The 16,108-nt window shown below is 32.4% G+C and overlaps 1 protein-coding gene across 4 annotated transcripts in view; it reads left to right on the top strand.

Moving 5' to 3' along the window:
* The window catches only part of LOC133662452 (synapsin-3-like), a 342,835-nt gene that overhangs the window by 255,689 nt on the left and 71,038 nt on the right, over positions 1-16,108 (top strand). For all 4 annotated transcript variants that reach the window (XM_062066460.1, XM_062066459.1, XM_062066458.1 and 1 more), the window contains 4 exons: positions 6,162-6,224; positions 9,434-9,576; positions 15,171-15,245; positions 15,464-15,566. In XM_062066460.1, coding sequence (XP_061922444.1) covers positions 6,162-6,224; positions 9,434-9,576; positions 15,171-15,245; positions 15,464-15,566 — 384 coding nt within the window. The remainder of the gene's footprint in view (positions 1-6,161; positions 6,225-9,433; positions 9,577-15,170; positions 15,246-15,463; positions 15,567-16,108) is intronic.

Below are 16,108 nucleotides of genomic sequence, written 5' to 3'. Positions count from 1 at the left end.
TCAACCGTCCCACTGTAAAATTATTCCTCTCAATCAGGACAAAAACTTATGTGTTTTCTTAACTGGAAAAATTCCCGGTTTTCCCGAAATTCCAGGAATTCCGTGATACCATTTCTCAATTAAAAATGTTACTACTTCAACATTTCTCCACTGTTTAAAAAAAAATCCAACATACCATTTAAAGTAAATTAGAACATTCACACTTTTTAACATTTTCAAAAAAAATTCCCGCTTTTCCCGAAATTTCCAAATTTCCGTGAAATTCCCAGTGAAAAGAATGGGACATTTTTCAAAGTTCCACAACTCCCACATTTTTTTATCCGATTCAAACCGTTCCAACTTCAAAATATTCAGCCTGTTCAGGAATTGTGTGCTCCCTTTCAACAATTATTTAAAAAATTCCTAGAATTTCCAGTTTTTAGGGATATTTTCCCCATTTAAAAGGAATTGGCCATTTTTCAAATTTCCACCATTTCCACGTTTTTCAACCTTTTCAAACCATTCCACCTTCAACATATTCCACTCATCCTGGACATTCAAACTATTATTTTTCCAAATTAAAAAAAATTCCAGGAATTCCCATTTTTCAAGACCTTTTTTCTGTCAACTACTCCTTGTACATTTTTCAACCCACTTCAACCGTCCCACTGTAAAATCATACCTCTCAATCAGAACAAAAACTGAAGTGTTTTTTTAACTGGAAAAATTCCCGGTTTTCATGAAATTCCAGGAATTCCGTGATACCATTTCTCAATTAAAAATGTTACTACTTCAACATTTCTCGACCGTGTTGAAAAATTCCAACATTCCATTTTAACTCATTCAGAACATTCACATTTTTTAACATTAAAAAAAAAAATCCTGAAATTTCCAAATTTCCATGAAATTCCCAGTTAAAAAAAAGAATGGGACATTTTTCAAAGTTCCACAACTCCCACATTTTTTTTATCCGATTCAAACTGTTCCAACTTCAAAATATTCAGCCTGTTCAGGAATTGTGTGCTCCCTTTCAACAATTATTAAAAAAATTCCTAGAATTTCCAGTTTTTAGGGACATTTTCCCCATTTAAAAGGAATTGGCCATTTTTCAAACTTCCACCATTTCCACGTTTTTCAACCTTTTCAAACCATTCCACCTTCAACACATTCCACTCATCCTGGACATTCAAACTATTATTTTTCCAAGTTCCAAAAAATTCCAGGAATTCCCAGAAATCCCATTTTTCCAAACCCTTTTTTACCCTTTTTTCTGTCGACTACTCCTTCTACATTTTTCAACCCACTTCAACCGTCCCACCGTCAAATCATTCCTCTCAATCAGGACAAAAACTGAAGTGTTTTTTTAACTGGAAAAATTCCCGGTTTTTCCCGAAATTCCAGGAATTCCGTGACACCATTTCTCGATTAAAAATATTACTACTTCAACATTTCTCCACCGTTTTGAAAAATTGGAAAAGACAGCAGCTAACGTCCATCCGCAGTCGGCAGTGTTTTAGCTACTTCTAAATCACTAATCCTCGTCTCTGTGGCGACAAATAAAGTGAGTTTCTTACAAGTAGCATTATCACTGGAGGATGAGGAATATCTAAACATGCTTCACTACACACCGTAGGAGGATACAATAGCTCACCGCCGTCACAATGTAAACAAACGCCATTGGTGGATCTATGCCTGACATCCACTGTAATGATACCAAGCGCAGGAGCGTATCTAGTCGATACTACTATGACTACATCGATATTTTAAGCATCACAAAAACTTTTTTCCTTTCTTTAAAATTCATATTATGTTTATAAAGTCAGTAAATACGTCCCTGGACACATGAGGACTTTGAATATGACCAATGTGTGATACTGTAACTACGTGGTATCGCATCGACACCCAAATGTGTGGTATCATCCAAAACTAATGTGAAGTATCAAAGAAGAGAGGAATAAGTGATTATTACATTTTAACAGAAATGTAGATAGAACATGTTAAAAGAGAAAGTAAGCAGATATTAACAGTAAATGAACAAGTAGATTAATAATTCATTTTTACAGTTTGTCCCTTATAGGGTTGTACGGTATACCGGTATTAATTAATCATATTCACTACGATATTGCCTCTAAAAAGTACCGGTCCCCATTTGAACAGAAGTGTAGATAGAACATGTTGAAACAGAAAATAAGCAGATATTAACAGTAAATGAACAAGTGGATTATAATAATTTTTTTACAGTTTGTCCCTCATAATGTGTACAAAATGATAGGTGTATAAATGACACAATATGTTACTGCATAGACTAATTAGGAGTCTTTGCTTGTTTACTTACTACTAAAAGACAAGTTTTTTAGTATGTTCACTATTTTATTTCAGGACTAAATGACAATAATAAACATATATTTCATGTAAAATAAGATTTTTTTGTTCAAATAAAGACGATAATGACATTTTTTTGTGGTCCCCTTTGTTGAGATAAGTATGGAAATCAATTTTGGTACCGGTACCAAAATATTGGTATGGGGACAACCCTACCCTGAAGCGGCGGGAGAGCCAATGCAGAGACTTTAAAACTGGTGTAATGTGCGCCCGCTCTCTGGTCCCTTGACAAGTATTTATCCACTTTAGGAAAAGATGGTCTCCAATTGCAGTTTCAATAAAACCAATAATGACATTTTTTGCGGTCCCCTTTTATTTAGAAAAGTATGGAAATACTTTTTGGTACCGGTACCAAAATATCGGTATGGGGACCACACTAACATTTCTCCTTGTTTACTCGACACATGGGTGAGTGAAGTTCTTCTGAGACGGGGAAAAGTCCCCGTTAGTCCCGTTCGGAGTCCTACTTGAAACGAGTTTGTCCAAAACCGTGGCGGTCTTCCCAGAAGCCTTTGCTGTGTTCTTGGCCAAAGACTCACTCGTACTCACTTGTGGACTCCATCTCTGCGGTTCAGTGAAAAGACTTTTCCATCCCGTGTGGTGGAGGCCACCAACTTTATATTTGAACATTTCTTTGGAACAGGACGTTTTCTTCTCACGTGTCGGCCCTGATGTGTTTTTCCACCGCGAGATGGGCGACCTTGAACCACCTCGCTATCAGCGGACTTACTGCAAATGTTGACTTCTACTTTTTGTTTCCCTTGCTAGCAATAAACTGCCAAGATACCACTTGTTATGGGCGTGGTCACAATGACGTCATTGAGTAATTTGCATAATTTGATGATATGATTTTCTTTAAAAAGGCTCACTTTACACTGATTTTTTTTGTGTCATTTTTTAAAGAACTAATGGAAGTCACTCTATTGCGCCTATAAAGCGCTTTAAAAAACATCCGAAAGACTCCAATTAAGGTTTTATATACACACACTCTAAGTATGTATGTAGTATCTAGTAACATTCATAATAACATGTAATAGTTACATGATGTAAGTATCATAATAATAATAATGGATTATATTTTATATCGCGCTTTTCTGTTAGTAGATGTAATGTTGTAATATTTATAATATGTAATATATACAGTACATGATGTAAGTATATATGTAATGTAGTAACATTCATAATAACATGTAATATATACATGATGTAAGTATATATGTAATGTAGTAACATTCATAATAACATGTAATATATACATGATGTAAGTATATATGTAGTATCTAGTAACATTCATCATAACCTGTAATATATACATGATGTAAGTATATATGTGATGTAGTAACATTCATAATAACATGTAATATATACATGATGTAAGTATATATGTCATGTAGTAACATTCATAATAACATGTCATATATACATGATGTAAGTATATATGTCATGTAATAACATTCATAATAACATGTAATATATACATGATGTAAGTATATATGTAATGTAGTAACATTCATAATAACATGTAATATATACATGATGTAAGTATATATGTAATGTAGTAACATTCATAATAACATGTAATATATACATGATGTAAGTATATATGTCATGTAGTAACATTCATAATAACATGTAATATATACATGATGTAAGTATATATGTCATGTAGTAACATTTATAATAACATGTAATATATACATGATGTAAGTATATATGTAGTATCTAGTAACATTCATCATAACATGTAATATTTACATGATGTAAGTATATATGTAATGTAGTAACATTCATAATAACATGTAATATATACATGATGTAAGTATATATGTAATTTATGCATGATGTAAGTATATATGTCGTATCTAGTAACATTCATAATAACATGTAATATATACATGATGTAAGTATATATGTCATGTAGTAACATTCATAATAACATGTAATATATACATGATGTAAGTATATATGTAATTTATACATGATGTAAGTATATATGTCGTATCTAGTAACATTCATAATAACATGTAATATATACATGATGTAAGTGTATATGTTATGTGGTAACATTCATAATAACATGTAAAATATACATGATGTAAGTATATATGTCATGTAATAACATTCATAATAACATGTAATATATACATGATGTAAGTATATATGTCATGTAGTAACATTCATAATAACATGTAATATATACATGATGTAAGTATATATGTCATGTAGTAACATTCATAATAACATGTAATATATACATGATGTAAGTATATATGTCATGTAGTAACGTTCATAATAACATGTCATATATACATGATGTAAGTATATATGTCATGTAGTAACATTCATAATAACATGTGATATATACATGATGTAAGTATATATGTAATGTAGTAACATTCATAATAACATGTAATATATACATGATGTATGTATATATGTAATGTAGTAACATTCATAATAACATGTCATATATACATGATGTAAGTATATATGTCATGTAGTAACGTTCATAATAACATGTAATATATACATGATGTAAGTATATATGTAATGTAGTAACATTCATAATAACATGTAATATATACATGATGTAAGTATATATGTCATGTAGTAACATTCATAATAACATGTAATATATACATGATGTAAGTATATATGTCATGTAGTAACATTCATAATAACATGTCATATATACATGATGTAAGTATATATGTCATGTAGTAACGTTCATAATAACATGTAATATATACATGATGTAAGTATATATGTAATGTAGTAACATTCATAATAACATGTAATATATACATGATGTACGTATATATGTAATGTAACATTCATAATAACATGTCATATATACATGATGTAAGTATATATGTCATGTAGTAACGTTCATAATAACATGTAATATATACATGATGTAAGTATAGATGTAATGTAGTAACATTCATAATAACATGTAATATATACATGATGTAAGTATATATGCCATGTAGTAACATTTATAATAACATGTAATATATACATGATGTAAGTATATATGTAGTATCTAGTAACATTCATAATAACATGTAATATATACATGATGTAAGTATATATGTCATGTAGTAACATTCATAATAACATGTAATATTTACATGATGTAAGTATATATGTAGTATCTAGTAACATTCATAATAACATGTAATATATACATGATGTAAGTATATATGTAGTATCTAGTAACATTCATAATAACATGTAATATATACATGATGTAAGTATATATGTCATGTAGTAACATTCATAATAATGTGTAATATTTACATACAGTATGTTGATCAGTTTAAGCACCACAACCTTCACTTTCCCTTCAACAAAAAAAACATGATGAGAGACAACAAAGACTACTTTAGGACAAAAACTTCCATTTTTGAGCCTGAACATAAAGAGGATGAAGTACAAGTTTTAGAAGATGTGTGCTAAACAGATGCAGCTTTGGTCAACACTAAGCATCATGTAGCAGTATTGCTAAGAGCTAAACACGATATACAAACATAATAAAACTATCACTTACTGTACAATGTCTGCTCTCACTGGAATAAAGACTGATGGGATGTTTATATCTTCCCCTTTACATGAAGAATTAATCCAAATCCTCATAAATGGTTAAAAAGAAAAATGTGGGTGCGAACGAGCATCTTTTGGTGTCTTTATCGCCGTCTCCGGGTCTAAGTTGGATGTGAGAGTTGACCAACTTGTGGGTTTACGTACACAACCTTCTACTATCCAGGTGAGAGTGGTAACATAAGTTTGTGTTTCAGGTCACCAGCCCTTCCTATCCGGTGGTGGTGAAGATGGGTCATGCGCACTCTGGCATGGGCAAGGTGAGTTCCATACACACAAATTGGTTGAATTATTTTCCTGCAATTTCTCGCACGTAAATGAATCACTTAGTGGCTGGTTGCCGTGTAATAATGCATCATCAATGTCTGTGTTAACCATTTAAATGCTGCCTTAAATGTGGAAAAAAAAAGTGAGCTAATTACTCAACATATATCAGCTAAAAAGTCCCCAGTGAGTTACGAGTTTGGAAAACCAGAGTCAACACACACAGCATTTACTTGTATGACCTGATCCAAACAACCTTCCCTAGTCATGGTACAGGAAAAAAAATGCAAGTAGCATCAGGATTTTTTTAAAAAAGTCCTCAGGGAGTTAGGAATGTATTGAATGTGTATAACAATATGTATACAATCTCTAAGTCAACTTCAGTCCTAAAATATCAAATAGTAAACATGTCTTTTTTTAATTGTTTTAACAAATATATTCAAATTTAACATTTATATTTAATATTTATATTTAACCATTTAAATGCTGCCTTAAATGTGGAAAAAAAGTGAGCTAAATACTCAAAATATATCAGCTAAAAAGTCCTCAGTGAGTTAAGAGTGTAGAAAACTACAGTCAACAAGCACAGCATTCACTTGTGTGACCCGGTCCAAACAACCTTCCCTAGTCATGGTACAGGAAAAATAATGCAAGTAGCACCAGGATTTTTTTTTAAAAGTCCTCAGGGAGTTAGGAATGTATTAAATGTGTATAAAAATATGTATACAATCTCTAAATCAACTTCAGTCCTAAAATATCAAATAGTAAACATGTCTTTTTTTAATTGTTTTAACAAATATATTTAGATTTAACATTTATGTTTAATATTTAGATATAACCATTTAAATGCTGCCTTAAATGTGGAAAAAAAGTGAGCTAAATACTCAAAACATATCAGCTAAAAAGTCCTCAGTGGGTTAAAAGTGTAGAAAACTAGAGTCAACAAGCACAGCATTCACTTGTGTGACCCGGTCCAAACAACCTTCCCTAGTCATGGTACAGGAAAAAAAATGCAAGTAGCACCAGGATTTTTTTTTAAAAGTCCTCAGGGAGTTAGGAATGTATTAAATGTGTATAAAAATATGTATACAATCTCTAAGTCAACTTCAGTCCTAAAATATCAAATAGTAAACATGTCTTTTTTAAATTGTTTTAACAAATATATTCAAATTTAACATTTATATTTAATATTTATATTTAACCATTTAAATGCTGCTTTAAATGTGGAAAAAAAGTGAGCTAAATACTCAAAATATATCAGCTAAAAAGTCCTCAGTGAGTTAAGAGTGTAGAAAACTACAGTCAACAAGCACAGCATTCACTTGTGTGACCCGGTCCAAACAACCTTCCCTAGTCATGGTACAGGAAAAATAATGCAAGTAGCACCAGGATTTTTTTTTTTAAGTCCTCAGGGAGTTAGGAATGTATTGAATGTGTATAAAAATATGTACACAATCTCTAAGTCAACTTCAGTCCTAAAATATCAAATAGTAAACATGTCTTTTTTTAATTGTTTTAACAAATATATTTAGATTCAACATTTATATTTAATATTTAGATATAACCATTTAAATGCTGCCTTAAATGTGGAAAAAAAGTGAGCTAAATGCTCAAAACATATCAGCTAAAAAGTCCTCAGTGGGTTAAAAGTGTAGAAAACTAGAGTCAACAAGCACAGCATTCACTTGTGTGACCCGGTCCAAACAACCTTCCCTAGTCATGGTACAGGAAAAAAAATGCAAGTAGCACCAGGATTTTTTTTTTTTTAAGTCCTCAGGGAGTTAGGAATGTATTAAATGTGTATAAAAATATGTATACAATCTCTAAATCAACTTCAATCCTAAAATATCAAATAGTAAACATGTCTTTTTTTTTTATTTATTTTGCATTTAGATTTGTATTTAACAAATATATTGAGATTTAACATTTATATTTAATATTTAAATGCTGCCTTGAATGTGGAAAAAAAAAGTGAGCTAAATACTCAAAATATATCAGCTAAAAAAGTCCTCAGTGAGTTAAGAGTGTAGAAAACGAGAGTCAACAAGCACAGCATCCATTTGTATGACCCGATCCAAACAACCTTCCCTAGTCATGGCACAGGAAAAAAAAATTAAACCAGCAACAAAAAAAAAAAATTGAAATTACACCCATTTAAATCCATTATATTATTGTAATTTGTACACATACAGTATATACATGCATATATATATTTATATATATATATATATATATTCAACAATTATGAATTGATTTAGGATCGGAATAAATACAACTTGCTAATTGGATATAGTATTTATTTTAATGTTTTCATAATTTTCAGATATTATTCCTATAAAAATCTGTATAAAATCTTAAGATAAACTTCAGTCCTAAAATATAAAATCGTAAACATGTCTCTTTTTTAATTATTTTGCATTTAGATTTGTATTTAACAAATATACTCATATTTAACATTTGTATTTAGATTCAACTTTTATTTTTAATATTTAGATGTAACCATTTAAATGTGGAAAAAAGTGAGCTAAATACTCAAAATATATCAGCTAAAAAGTCCTCAGTGAGTTAAGAGTGTTGAAAACTAGAGTCAACACACACATCAATTACTTGTATGACCCGATCCAAACAACCTTCCCTAGTCATGGCACAGGAAAAAAAAAATCATCCAGCACCATAAAATTAAAAATTAAAAAAATTAAAAAAAAAATTTTTTTTTAAATATATATATACAGTATATTATTTTATTTTATTTATTTATTTATTTTTCCCGGAAAATTATTAATTGATTTAGAATAAGAATGAATAAAACTTGCTATTTGGATGTGAATGGATTCATTTTTTTTTACCACCGTCAAACTCATTTTCAACTGAGTTCCGGAAGCCCTTGGAGGGCCACTTCATTATCGTTATTATTGTTTACCAACAAACTGATGGAAAGCTAGCTTTGGAATCCATTGGTATGACTAAAAAAAAAAAAAAAAAATGGTGTGTTGCATGAAATAATATGCAATATGCAGGAAGGTCATGTTTGTTTTCCAGCCCTGGTGTCATGTCCTCCATCATGGAAGGACAAAGTGACGTGGGTCACAGCGCACGTGTTACCAAGTCACGTGTTACCAAGTCACGTGTTACCAAGTCGGGACCGGTCATTATCCCGCCTTGCGTACCAGCGCAAACTTTCTAATTGGTGACGTCTGGCCTGCAGATCAAAGTTGAAAACCAGCAGGACTTCCAGGACATCACCAGCGTGGTGGCGCTGGCCGGCACCTACGCCACGACCGAGCCCTACGTGCAGTCCAAGTACGACATCCGCATCCAGAAGATCGGCAGCAACTACAAGGCCTACATGTAAGAACCCCAGGAAGGGAGCATGTTTGCTTTTAGAACTCCACACAAGCTGACCTCTGACCCATGGCAAAAAAATAGGCTCAGTCGCCAGAGTTTTACCTTGAAATGTTATTATTTTTATTATGTCTGCTCAGTCGCCAGAATTTTACCTTGAAATGTAATTATTTGTATTATTTTTGCTCAGTCACCAGAATTTTACCTTGAAATTTTATTATTTTTATTATGTCTGCTCAGTCGCCAGCATTTTACCTTGAAATGTAATTATTTGTATTATTTTTGCTCAGTCACCAGAATTTTACCTTGAAATTTTATTATTTTTATTATGTCTGCTCAGTCGCCAGCATTTTACCTTGAAATGTAATTATTTGTATTATTTTTGCTCAGTCGCCAGAATTTTACCTTGAAATTGTATTATTTTTATTATTTTTGCTCAGTCGCCAGAATTTTACCTTGAAATGTAATTATTTTTATTATTTTTGCTCAGTCACCAGAATTTTACATTGAAAATTTATTATTTTTATTATTTTTGCTCAGTCACCAGAATTTTACCTTGAAATGTAAGTATTTGTATTATTTTTGCTCAGTCGCCAGAATTTTACCTTGAAATTTAATTATTTGTATTATTTTTGCTCAGTCGCCAGAATTTTACTTTGAAATGTAATTATCGTTATTATTTTTGGACAAAAAAATTTCCTCAGGAAGTAAAAAAAAAATTTTTGGATTCAGATTTTTTTTTCCTTTTTTTTTTCTTCTCAATTCTCTCAATCAATTTCAGTCATAAAAAAATACCAAACTAATGATATTGTTTATTTTAACCTTTTATTAGGCCCGTACGGATCACAGCTGAGAAACTGATATTTTCTGCTAGCCCATAAATAGGCCCCTATGGTTAAGAAAAACTGTTCAAATCAAAAACAAACCAAATCAAAAACATTTTTTCAACTTCCTGAGGACATTTTTTTCGTCCAAAAATAATAACGATACTTACATTTCAAAGTAAAATTCCGGCAACTGAGCAAAAATAATTACATTTCAAGGTAGAATTCTGGCGACTGAGCAAAAATAATAAAAATAATTACATTTCAAGGTAAAATTCTGGCGACTGAGCAAAAATAATAAAAATAATTACATTTCAAGGTAAAATTCTGGCGACTGAGCAAAAATAATAAAAATAAATACATTTCAAGGTAAAATTCTGGCGACTGAGCAAACATAATAAAAATAATCACATTACAAGGTAAAATTCTGGCGAATCGTTCACACTCATTATGAAAGATATGACAACGAAGGGATTTTTAAAAATTGCTCAGTTACCAGAAATGTAATTACTTTTATTATTTTTGCTCAGTCGCCAGAATTTTACCTTGTAATGTAATTACTTTTATTATTTTTGCTCAGTCGCCAGAATTTTACCTTGTAATGTAATTATTTTTGCTCAGTTGCCAGAATTTTACTTTGAAATTTAAGTATCGTTATTATTTTTGGACAAAAAAAATGTCCTCAGGAAGTTAAAAAAAATGTTTTGGATTCATTTTTTTTTCCCTTTTTTTTTTTGCTCAATTCTCTCAATCAACTTCAGTCATAAAAAAAAATAAAAGAAAATGATATTGTTTATTTTAACCCTTTATTAGGCCCGTACGGATCACGGCTGAGAAACTGATATTTTCTGCTAGACCATCAATTAGTTAAAAAAAACAACAACTAATTTTGATACATTGTCCTATTTATGGGGGGTTAGAATAATATAATTAGAATTTTTTGCACATTTTTCAGAAGTTAAAAAAAACTTACCTAATTTGGTCAAATGTGCATTCAAAGGGTTAAAACAAAAAATATGTTTTCAACTTCCTGAGGACATTTTTTTGTCCAAAAATAAAAACGATACTTACATTTCGAGGTAGAATTCTGGCGACTGGGCAAAAATAATAAAATTAATTACATTTCAAGGTAAAATTCTGGCGACTGAGCAAAAATAATAAAAATAATTACATTTCAAGGTAAAATTCTGGCGACTGAGCAAAAATAATAAAAATAATTACATTTCAAGGTAAAATTCTGGCGACTGAGCAAAAATAATAAAAATAATTACATTTCAAGGTAAAATTCTGGCGACTGAGCAAAAATAATAAAAATAATTACATTTCAAAGTAAAATCCTGGCGACTGAGCAAAAATAATTACATTTCAAGGTAGAATTCTGGCGACTGAGCAAACATAATAAAAGTAATTACATTTCAAGGTAAAATTATGGTAACTGAGCAATTATTAAAAATCCCTCCGTCGTCATATCTTTCATATGATAAAAAAAAAAAAATGCAGACGTTTCTTAAATGGGAACTGCACCTTTTTTTTTTTTAATCGTTCACACTCATTATGAAAGATATGACAGCGGAGGGATTTTTAATAATTGCTCAGACGCCAGAATTATACCTTGTGATGTGTTTGTAATTATTTTTGCTCAGTCGCCAGAATTTTATCTTGAAATGTAATTATTTGTATTATTTTTGCTCAGTCGCCAGAATTATACCTTGTAATGTAATTATTTTTGCTCAGTCGCCAGAATTTTACCTTGTAATGTAATTATTTTTATTATCTTTCCTTAGTCCCCAGAATTTTACCTTGTAATGTAATTATTTTTATTATTTTTGCTCAGTCGCCAGAATTACACCTTGTAATGTAATTATTTTTATTATTTTTGCTCAGTCGCCAGAATTATACCTTGTAATGTAATTATTTTTATTATTTTTGCTCAGTAGCCAGAATTTTACCTTGAAATTTAATTATTTTTATTATTTTTGCTCAGTCGCCAGAATTATACCTAGTAATGTAATTATTTTTGCTCAGTCGCCAGAATTTTACCTTGTAATGTAATTATTTTTATTATCTTTCCTTAGTCGCCAGAATTTTACCTTGTAATGTAATTATTTTTATTATTTTTGCTCAGTCGCCATAATTTTACCTTGTAATGTAATTATTTTTGCTCAGTCGCCAGAATTTTACTTTGAAATTTAAGTATCGTTATTATTTTTGGACAAAAAATGTCCTCAGGAAGTTAAAAAAAAATGTTTTGGATTCCTTTTTTTTTCCCTTTTTTTTTTTTTTTTTAGCTCAATTCTCTCAATCAACTTCAGTCATAAAAAAACAAAAAAAACAAATGATATTTTTTATTTTAACCCTTTATTAGGCCCGTACGGATCACAGCTGACAAACTGATATTTTCTGCTAGCCCATCAATGGCTAAGAAAAATTGTTCAAATCAAAAACAAATCAAATAAAAAACATAATTTTCAATTTCCAATTTTTTGTCCTAAAATAATAACGATACTTAAATTTCAAAGTAAAATTCTGGCGACTGAGCAAAAATAATTACATTACAAGGTATAATTCTAGCAACTGAGCAAAAATAATAAAATAATTACATTTCAAGGTAAAATTCTGGTGACTGAGCAAAAATAATAAAAATAATTACATTTCAAGGTAAAATTCTGGTGACTGAGCAAAAATAATAAAAATAATTACATTTCAAGGTAGAATTCTGGTGACTGTCCTATGGTTAAGAAAAACTGTTCAAATAATAAACATTTTTTTCAACTTCCTGAGGACATTTTTTTTGTTCAAAAATAATAACGATACTTACATTTCAAGGTAAAATTCTGGTGACTGAGCAAAAATAATAAAAATAATTACATTTCAAGATAAAATTCTGGCGACTGAGCAGACATCATAAAAATAATTACATTTCAAGGTAAAATTCTGGTGACTGAGCAATTATTAAAAAATCCCTCCATCGTCATATCTTTCATAATGCAGAAGTTTCTTAAAGGGGAACTGCACTTTTTTTTTTTTTTTTAAATCGTTCACACTCATTATGAAAGATATGACGACGGAGGGATTTTTAATAATTCCTCAGTCACCAGAATTTTACCTTGAAATGTAATTACTTTTATTATGTTTGCTCAGTCACCAGAATTATACTCTGAAATGTAAGTATAGTTATTATTTTTTTCCTTTTTTTTTTTCTCAATTCTCTCAATCAACTTCAGTCATAAACAAATACCAAGCTAATGATATTGTTTACTTTAACCCTTTATTAGGCCCGTATGGATCACAGCTGACAAACTGGGCTAGCAGAAAATATCTGCCCTATGGTTAAGAAAAACTGTTCAAATCAAATAAAAAACATTTTTTCAACTTCCTGAGGACATTTCTAGTCCCTAAAGGCCTACTGAAAGCCACTACTAGTGACCACGCAGTCTGATAGTTTATATATCAATGATGAAATCTTAACATTGCAACACATGCCAATACGGCCGGGTTAACTTATAAAGTGACATTTTAAATTTCCCGCTAAACTTCCGGTTGGAAACGTCTATGTATGATGACGTATGCGCGTGACGTCATGGAGTGAACGGAAGTATTGGGACACATTGTCATCTCAAAATTCCACAGTATTCTGGACATCTGTGTTGGTGAATCTTTTGCAATTTGTTTAATGAGCAATGAAGACTGCAAAGAAGAAAGCTGTAGGTGGGAAGCGGTGTATTAGCGGCTGGCTGCAGCAACACAACCAGGAGGACTTTGACTTGGATAGCAGACGCGCTATCCGACGCTACAACGCCCGCCGCCGCGCCGCTGTCCTCACCTTGACTTCCTCCGTCTCCGGGCCGCCGACCGCATCGATGATCGGGTGAAGTCCTTCGTCGCGCCGTCGATCGCTGGAACGCAGGTGAGCACGGGTGTTGATGAGCAGATGAGGGCTGGCGTAGGTGGAGAGCTAATGTTTTTAGCATAGCTCTGTCGAGGTCCCGTAGCTAAGTTAGCTTCAATGGCGTCGTTAGCAACAGCATTGCTAGGCTTCGCCAGGCTGGAAAGCATTAACCGTGTAGTTACATGTCCATGGTTTAATAGTATTGTTGATCTTCTGTCTATCCTTCCAGTCAGGGGCTTATTTCTTTTGTTGTTATCTGCAGTTAAGCCCCATGCTATCACGTTAGCTCCGTAGCTAAAGTGCTTCGCCGATGTATTGTCGTGGAGATAAAAGTCACTGTGAATGTCCATTTCGCGTTCTCGACTCTCATTTTCAAGAGGATATAGTATCCGAGGTGGTTTAAAATACAAATCTGTGATCCACAATAGAAAAAGGAGAGAGTGTAGAATCCAATGAGCCAGCTTGTACCTAAGTTACGGTCAGAGCGAAAAAAGATACGTCTTGCACTGCATTCTAGTCCGTCACTCTAACGTTCCTCATCCACGAATCTTTCATCCTGGCTCAAATTAATGGGGTAATCGTCGCTTTCTCGCTTTTTTATCAGCGATCAAAAGTTGCGAACTTTATCGTCGATGTTCTCTACTAAATCCTTTCAGCAAAAATATGGCAATATCGCGAAATGATCAAGTACGACACATAGAATGGATCTGCTATCCCCGTTTAAATAAGAACATTTCATTTCAGTAGGCCTTTAACTCTCAATAAAGTACGGATGCCCCAGAGGGTCAAAAAGTGACCATAGAGCTGGGTTTCGGGGACTGAAACGAGCGAGACGGGGCCCTTTAACCTCCTTTAAATGGTGTTTTTTTTTTCTCCTTGACTTGAAGGCGGACTTCAATTTCTGGGAACTGGAAGGCCAACACGGGGTCGGCCATGTTGGAGCAGATCGCCATGACTGACAGGTGATAAAAGATGATTGATCACAATGACAACCTTCATTTGGAGAGTGACTGCAAAACAACACAGTTATTGTGTGTGTGTGTGTGTGTGTGTGTGTGTGTGTGTGTGTGTGTGTGTGTGTGTGTGTGTGTGTGTGTGTGTGTGTGTGTGTGTGTGTGTGTGTGTGTGTGTGTGTGTGTGTGTGTGTGTGTGTGTGTGTGTGTGTGTGTGTGTGTCCCAGATACCGAGTGTGGGTGGACTCCTGTGCCGAGATGTTCGGTGGTCTGGACGTGTGTGCGGTGAAGGCCGTGCACGGGAAAGATGGCAAGGACTACATCATCGAGGTCAGTTTGCAGTCGGCGTGACACGGTGGACCGGAGGGACTTGGAGAGGGTGTTTATGTACTTAGATGACTTGGAGAGGGTGTTTATGTTTATGGTAGTTAAAGTGCAAACACTCGTGTCAAAACCTTGACGGACTCTGGGGCAAAAACTGGGAAGATATGTCAACAAAGAGTATAGCCTTCATAGTCTCCAACAGAGTAGGATAGATCATGGTGGTTTTATATGATTCCATACATCATTTTGAATGGCCCGACATAATAAAAATAATAACATTTCAGGGTAAAATTGTTGATGTTTTACCACAAAGTATGTTGAAAAAGTCCTATTCAGATGCTGGGCACGTGTATGAATAGTTTAGATGTTGTGTATGAATAGTTGGAAAACTGCTGATTACTCATTTTATTTTTCTTGCTGCTATTTTCTCCATATTTACCGATGTACATGACTTCCTTTTGTATGCAAACTATACATTTTTGATATCCTGTTGCATTTTTATTAACAGAGATATTATTATCTATCAAATTGTACACTGTAAAAATGAC

The sequence above is a fragment of the Entelurus aequoreus genome, linkage group LG12, assembly GCF_033978785.1.
Source record: "Entelurus aequoreus isolate RoL-2023_Sb linkage group LG12, RoL_Eaeq_v1.1, whole genome shotgun sequence".
Taxonomy (NCBI): domain Eukaryota; kingdom Metazoa; phylum Chordata; class Actinopteri; order Syngnathiformes; family Syngnathidae; genus Entelurus; species Entelurus aequoreus.
The sequence above is the reverse complement of the archived record's forward strand: the minus strand, read 5'-3'. Positions and strand labels throughout refer to the sequence as shown.